Source organism: Bos indicus, chromosome 24, assembly GCF_029378745.1.
Source record: "Bos indicus isolate NIAB-ARS_2022 breed Sahiwal x Tharparkar chromosome 24, NIAB-ARS_B.indTharparkar_mat_pri_1.0, whole genome shotgun sequence".
NCBI classification, from domain to species: domain Eukaryota; kingdom Metazoa; phylum Chordata; class Mammalia; order Artiodactyla; family Bovidae; genus Bos; species Bos indicus.
In genome coordinates, this window is record NC_091783.1 from 50,256,570 (window position 1) to 50,263,726 (window position 7,157).

The window sequence follows — 7,157 nt, forward strand, 5'->3', positions numbered from 1 at the left end:
TGTCACTCAGTTGTGTCTGACTCTTTACAACCCCATGGACTACAGCCCACAAGGCTCTCCTGTCCATGGAATTCTCTGGGCAAGAATACTGGAGTGGGTTGCCATTTCCTTCTCCAGGGGATCTTCCCGACCCAGGGATCGAACCTGGGTCTCCTGCATTGCAGGCAGATTCTTTACCATCTGAGCCACCAGGGAAGCCACCCACTGTATGGACTATTATTTTTAAAAAAAAGAAAGGAAAAAAAAACAAAGGAAATTCAGAAACTGTTGCTGCAACTATGCCAGCAGCTCGAAAACCTTGTACTTTTTGCAAAATATGTTTTTATCTTGTACTGAAAATGCAGCTTTTATGTGGATGCATGATGGCTATAAGAAAGTCATATCTATAAGTTATAACAAGATTTGAGAAAAAGTCAAGTCATTATATGACGACTTAAAGCAAAAGCAAGGTGAAGGCTCTAAAGCTGGGGAATTCAATACCAGCAAAGGATGGTTTGGCTTTACAAATGTCAAGACAACAGAAAAAGCGGCTTCTACCAACCAGGAAGCAGCAGACAAGTTCCCAGACGCCACTAAGAAAATCACTGAGGAGAAAGGCTCTCTGCCTGAACAACTGAACAAATTTTTAATGGAGATGAAAGTACCCTATTCTGAAAAGTAAAAAAAAAAAAAAACAGGTGCAAAGGACATTTATTAGTAAGAAAGAGAAGTGAGCACCAGGATTTAAGGCAGGAAGGGATAAACTAACTCTATTGTTTTGTGGAAATGCAGTCAGGTTTATGATCAGGACTGCCGTTATTAATAAAGCTGCTAACCCTCAAGCCTTGAAGGAAGATAAACACCAGCTGCCAGTGTTTTGGTTGTACAAGAAGGTCTTGACAGTGAGAACCATTTTTTTTTTTTTAATGGTTCCACTGATGCTCTGTTAGGAAGTCAGGAAGTACCTCACCAGTTAAGGGACAGTTTTAAAAGTTCTTTTGATATTGGGCAATGCCCTGCCCACCCAGAACCCCATGAATTCAACAGCAGGTGTCGAAGTGGTTTGTTTGCCCCCAAACACAATGTCTCTAATTCAGCCTATAGATCAGAGGGTCATAAAGGACCTTTATGGCTCCTTACTCGCAGAATTCTATGGAAAGAACTGACAACACTATCGAAGAGAATCTTCATAGACAGAACATCCTAGTAGTCTGGAAAAACCATTGAAGATACCATCATCGTTATAGAAAAGAGTGTGAAAGTCATCAAGTGCAAAACAATAACTCCCTACTAGAGAAAACTGTGTCCAGATGTTGTGCATGACTTCCCAGAATTTACAGCCAAGTCAATCAAGGAAATCATGAAAGAGATTGTGGATACGGCAAAAGTCAGGGAGGGGATGAAGAGTTTCAAGACATCGATCTTGGACTTGAGCTAACAGACACCACACCAGAGGAATTAACACAAGACAACTTGATGGAGATGACTGCTGCTGAACCAGTACCAGATAATGAGGAAGATGAAGGAAGAGTGCCAGAGAAAAACTGATATTAGACAATCTAGCAGAAGGGTTCTGATATTCAAGACCACTTTTAATTTTATATGACATGGCCACTAAAATTAAAGCAAACAGAGGAAGAAAGATTGAGACAATGTAGAAACATTTTTGGAGAACTGAGAAAGCAAAAAAGTCAGAGAGAAATTACAGTGCATTTCTATAAAGTCACACCAAGTGTTTCTGCCCCTCCTGCCTCCTCCTGCCTCCCCTACCTTCTCCTTTTGCCTCTGCCACCCCTCAGTAAGATGAAACCCCCTTTCTCTTCCTCCTCAGCCTACTCAACATGAAGACGACAAAGATGAAAACCTTTGTGATGATCCACTTCCACTTAATAAATAGTAAATAATAACAGGCCGTACAGTTAATACTTATCTACATTTGTGGGTGTCTTTGTGTGAAAATATAACAATTGTAAGGCAAGAACTGTATGAGAATTTCCCTGGTAGTCTAGTGGTTAAGAACCTGCCTGCCAATGCAGGGGACATGGGTTTTGATTCCTTGTCCAAAAAATTCCACATGCCGTGGGGCAACTAAGCCCGTGCGTTGCAACCACTGAAGCCCAGGCACCTACAGCCTGTGCTCTGCAACAAGAGAAGCCACCACGATGAGAAGTCCACACCAGCAACAAAGAGCGGCCCTCACTTGCCACAACTAGAAAAAGCCCCCGAGCAGCAACCAAGACCCAGCGCAACCAAAACAAAAGAACTGTATGAGACATTTCTGTGTCACCATCATCATCATGGCCCAAGTATTCCTCTATGCAAGACTCAAAATGGATAGCCTATCTTTATTCAGACATTTATAGGTAAATGGTATTTAACATAAAATTAATAACGTGTTAGTTTTCTTACTGTTTTATAACTATGCCGTCAAAGAATTACATTACCATACAGTATGCCTCGCTCCCTGGTTAATTAAAGAAACTGCCTATCATCACAGGTAAGTGCCTTGAAAAAACCCAAAAATGTACCAATGTAACAACATTGTATCATGAATATGATTATAATATTGTATGCCATAAAAACTTTATAACAATTTATTCATTAGTGTACAGGCTAGGCTACCAGAAAGCAGAAATATTGCTCCTTCTCAGTTATCAATGCATGAATTGTTATACCTGTAAATAAACATAAATTTTTTGTATTATGTTTTCATTTTTGATATCTGGTATTAGTAATATGTATAAGATCTACAATGCCTTGTGTCATATAAGATAGTATTAATGTAGGGCCTTGACAGTCAGACAACTTATCCTGTAAACAGATGATGTAAATTTAATGTATTGCTAAATACAGTACAGTGCTGTGAATGAACTTTTTCTTCCTTATGATTTTCTCCTTTTTGGGCTGCACCACTCAGTCTATGGGATCTCAGTTCCCCAAACAAGCACTGAACCTGGGCCATGGCAGTGAAAGCCTGGAATCCTAACCACTAGGCAACCAAGGAACTCCCACGTGATTTTCTTTAATCTCTTCTCTAGCTTATTTTCCCGCAAGAATACAGTATATAATACATACACCATACAAAGTATGTGTTAACCAATGATTTGTTATTGATAAGGCTTCCAATCAACAGTAGGCTATTAGTTGTTAAGCTTTTAAGGAGTCAAAAGTTATATGTGTATTTTTGACTGCACAGGGAATTGGCTTCCCTAATCCCTACATGGTTCAAGGGTCAAGTGTATGTGTACAGACAATATACATACAAATACACGTATAAACAAATAAATGCAACTACATACAAAACAAAGCGTAAGTCACTGATGTTGGAAGACAATACTCCACAGGTCACTCACATTTTTGCATGTCTTACAAGAGAGGCACTGACTACCCTTTGCAAGGAGCTATCTTTTCAAGGATGTGTGTACAGCATCAGCCTTGGAAGATAAGAGATAGGGTGTTCTTCCAGAGCAAGGAAGGCATCCTTACTGTCCTAACATTATTAAAGATTGGATTCCTTAAGCTCGGAGTTCCTTTCCCACAACAGTGCATGTGCAGATGCTAATTAAGTAGCCCTCTTCACGTCGCCCTGTGGGAATCGGCATTTGGGGAACTGGCACAAGAATGATGACATACAGATACTGCTGATGCGGTGAGTAATAAACTGTCGGTCAGGGAGATGGGGGTCCCTTATCTCCTACTGGTACCCCCCAAACTGAAACACACTCACTTGTTATCTTGCCCTAATTTGGGTAAAACCTCTGGCCTCTTCTGTTCTCAATCACTGCACTCATTTTGAAAGTTTTATAAAAACTGTAAATACATGAATAAATGTACAATATAGACATAAAAATATTATTTATAAGCATATAAATAAATATAATTCTAGTTACAATTTAAGCAAAGAGCAACTTACACACAAAAAAGTTAAGAAAATTTAATAACTACATGACTAACATATTCTAAAAGACCTCAAATCCTTAAACGTAACTTTTTTATAAACACATATTTTCATGTATTTATAGTCAATTCTCATTATTCACAGTAATTCTGTTCTATAAAGTCACTTTGAACACTGAATTAGTGAGTACAGAATCACTGCTCCTAGGGGAACTACAGGTTAGGTTCCTGTAAGCCTCTGGTCACATTTTTGTCAACCAATCAGTATATTACCCTGTTTTATGTGTGTTTCTGTTTAAAGACACCTTGTTTAATATAGTCCTCTTACAAATAATTAACTGCATGGTCTTTGAACGATTTAACAATAGCAGTTTTGGAAGCCATCTGTGTTATACAGGTTCCTTTGTCAATGTCCTTGTAAACCAAGCCAGCCTCATCAGCACTGAAAACCTACTCTTCTTCAAAACCCTTTTCCTGTACTGCACCTATCAGGTGTTTTTTAAACTTCTTCCATGGACTCTTTCATCTGCAGAACCTGCCTCACCTGCAAGTTTAACACTTTTCACAAAGTATCACCTTTGGAAACGTGTGAGCTAGCCAGCACCAGCTGAAACAGGCTTACTGTTTCCGTAACCCTAGGAACATGACAGCCGATGTCCTTTGCTTTCAGCTTCACCACACTGTCCACTAAACTCTGGTCACCACCTCATGGATCCACAGATTTAGCCACTTTTCCACCTTTTCCTTAGCTTCATCATGTACTACAGACGTTACTTTAGCACTTCCTGGAGCAGCCTTACATACTAATTGGCTAATTTCCTTTTTTCTAGATATACTGCCTTTTTGATTCATTAACATTGAACTCACAGTCAACAGCACTGCGACTCATGCCTGAACAAAGCTTATTTAACATGCATTTTCTCCATATGGCACAAAACAGACTTCCTGCACTTAGCTCACTGGACAGCACTTCAACACTACACTCGGGGGCAACTCTACAAAGCAAAATCACCATTAAAAAGTGCAAAAAACAGAACACTAAGTAGTCCTCAATAAGGATACTTGTTTACAGCTTAAGAGCTAATATAAGAAATCTTCATTCAATCTTGGCTGGGAACACACGCATCAGGCGACCTATTTCTTGCCGCTCTGTGCATATCCACAAATGATCATGAAAACACAGTGAGTATGACTTCAGGGGTACAAACAACAAATCTTAGTGAGTAACCAAATCTTCAAATATAGAACCTGCAGATAATAAGGATCAACTGTACATGCATACCCATAAATCTAATCACACACCCCTGATTTCACCCTGCCTAACCAGGTTCAGCCCTAACCCCTCTGTCCACAACCCACCCAGTACCTCTGGTAGTAGGTGTCTGAGCGTCCACAGGTGGCACCTGACTTGCGAAAAACCTCACGGCGCTTCCAGCCAGGGCCCAGGGCTGGGCAGTCCAGCCAGTCCTCAGCCATGGGGACCACGGAAGAAGCAGAGGCCTGCAACACAGAAGGGGCAGTGGGAAAAACTGAGGCGTTAGAAAGGGACATGTTGTGCCCCAGGCCACACAAACCTGTGTTTCTATTCATGCTTGTTTAAGACCTAGGACCTGCCACAAGCAACTGGCCAACATAAGGAAGAGTAAAGCCCCATTCCCACTTCGTTCTTCCCTGTCCTGGGCCCAGGAGCTTGTCATCCGCCCGGCTTCTTGATCTGGCAGCCCCATCCTCAACCCAAGGGTCCCCATCCTCAACGCATTCCTCACTCTCACCGTCCTAATCCCCAGTTCCTCCCTAACCTCAGCCAGAGAGACCGCATTCCTCCCATCTCTAGCGCGAGAGGCCCCCACAGGACTTGGCTACCTCAGTACTCTAACCTCCCATTCATTCCCTTCCTTGACCCAAGAGTCACTAATTTCTGTTAGTCTTTTAACCCTCCCATTCCTTTCCTGTCTGCTGTCCTCTTATCCTTCTACCTCAGTATTACTGCCTCCATTCCCCGAGTCCTCTGCCAAAGAACCCTCAGCTCCTCTGCAAGCTTGACCTGAACAGCCCCTCATTCCCTCGGTACCCTACTCCGAACGCCTCCGCATCTCACTTTCGCTCTGTCAGTGTTTTGAGTCCCAATTGCTTCCCGAGTCTCCGAACCCGCCCTATTTCCCTCTTCTGCAGTTAACAAGTTTCCTTTGGAGTCCTCACCCTCCGTTCCTCTCATCAGCTTGAGACACCCTGATTTCTCCCTTCAGCATCTGAACCCCCTACCCCATTCCTCTCCTCTTGGTCCAAGACCAAGCCATCCCTAACTGTTGGCTTTCTGATTCCCTATTTCTCATCGTCCTCCATACGAGACCCCCGTCCCTCCCTTTCAGCATTCCAACTCATTTCTCCCCGTCATCAGCCCGAGGGCCGCTCATTTCTTCCCTTTAGCATCCTGGACCCCTATTTCTCTCTCCTTAACCCGAGAGGCCCCGATATCTCCCCTCAGCGTTCGGATCCTCCCCATGGCTCTCCGTCCTTGTCCAAGAGCCCGACACTTCCACCTGTCAGTCTTCGGAGCCCCTAGTCCTCCCTGTCCTCCGCCTAAATCTTCCCAAGACTCCCTTCAATATTCGAGGCCGCCATTCCTCCCACTCATCGGCCCGAGGGCCCTTCATTGCTCTCCGTCAGCGTTCTGAGCCTCAACCCTTCCCTATTCTCCGCCTGAGCGGTCTCCATTTCTACCCCCCTTGACCGTCTCACCAGCTCGGCTCACGGCTGGTACCTTCCACCTTTCTAGGTCCGCGGACCCATGGCGAGAATCCCGCCCGTGGCTCCCGCCTCTGCGGCTCCTCGCCTTCCTCCTCCGCAGCCGCTTCCTCCGAAGCTGTAGCTGTCGCCGCCGCGGCCGTTCGTTGCTCCAGGAACCGGAAATCCGCTGTCCCTCTCTCGGGTTCCGCCCCCTGGCGGGACGCCTGCGCGCTAATACCCCGGAGCGTGGGTCGTGATGAGTGGACCTCCACGCCTGCGTGTTGAGTCCGGCGGAGGAGTGCGCCCCTTTAGACGAGGCCTGCTGCGCTTGCGCACTGACGTCCAAAGAGGCTCGCGCCTCTTTAGAAAGCTGCAGGGCTTGCGCACCTCGCTTGTGCTCCTCCGCCCAGCTTTTGGTCTGGTCACGTGTGCTTTCCTAGCCCAACTTGAGGGGAGGAGGAGGATTGGGGTCGGATTTAGTCTCTTAGTGGCGGTCCCCACAAGAGGTAACTGGGAGGGAGGGGCGGAAAAGTCTGTAAGCCCTCTTCGCCCAC

The 7,157-nt window shown here is 44.5% G+C and overlaps 1 protein-coding gene across 50 annotated transcripts in view; it reads right to left on the reverse strand.

Annotated features, from left to right (window-relative positions):
• MBD1 (methyl-CpG binding domain protein 1) overlaps nt 1–6,810 on the reverse strand; it is a 60,892-nt gene extending 54,082 nt beyond the window's left edge. For 13 of the 50 annotated variants that reach the window (XM_019986724.2, XM_019986732.2, XM_070779052.1 and 10 more), the window contains exons 1-2: nt 6,616–6,791; nt 5,243–5,376 (exon numbers count right to left, since the gene is read on the reverse strand). In XM_019986724.2, coding sequence (XP_019842283.1) covers nt 5,243–5,352 — 110 coding nt within the window. In that variant the 5' untranslated portion in view covers nt 5,353–5,376; nt 6,616–6,791. Of the gene's footprint in view, nt 1–5,242; nt 5,377–6,615 lie in introns of all 50 variants that reach the window. The other 37 variants (XR_002183598.2, XM_019986730.2, XM_019986733.2 and 34 more) reach the window with 11 other exon arrangements.
• Nucleotides 6,811–7,157: the final 347 nt, after the last annotated feature.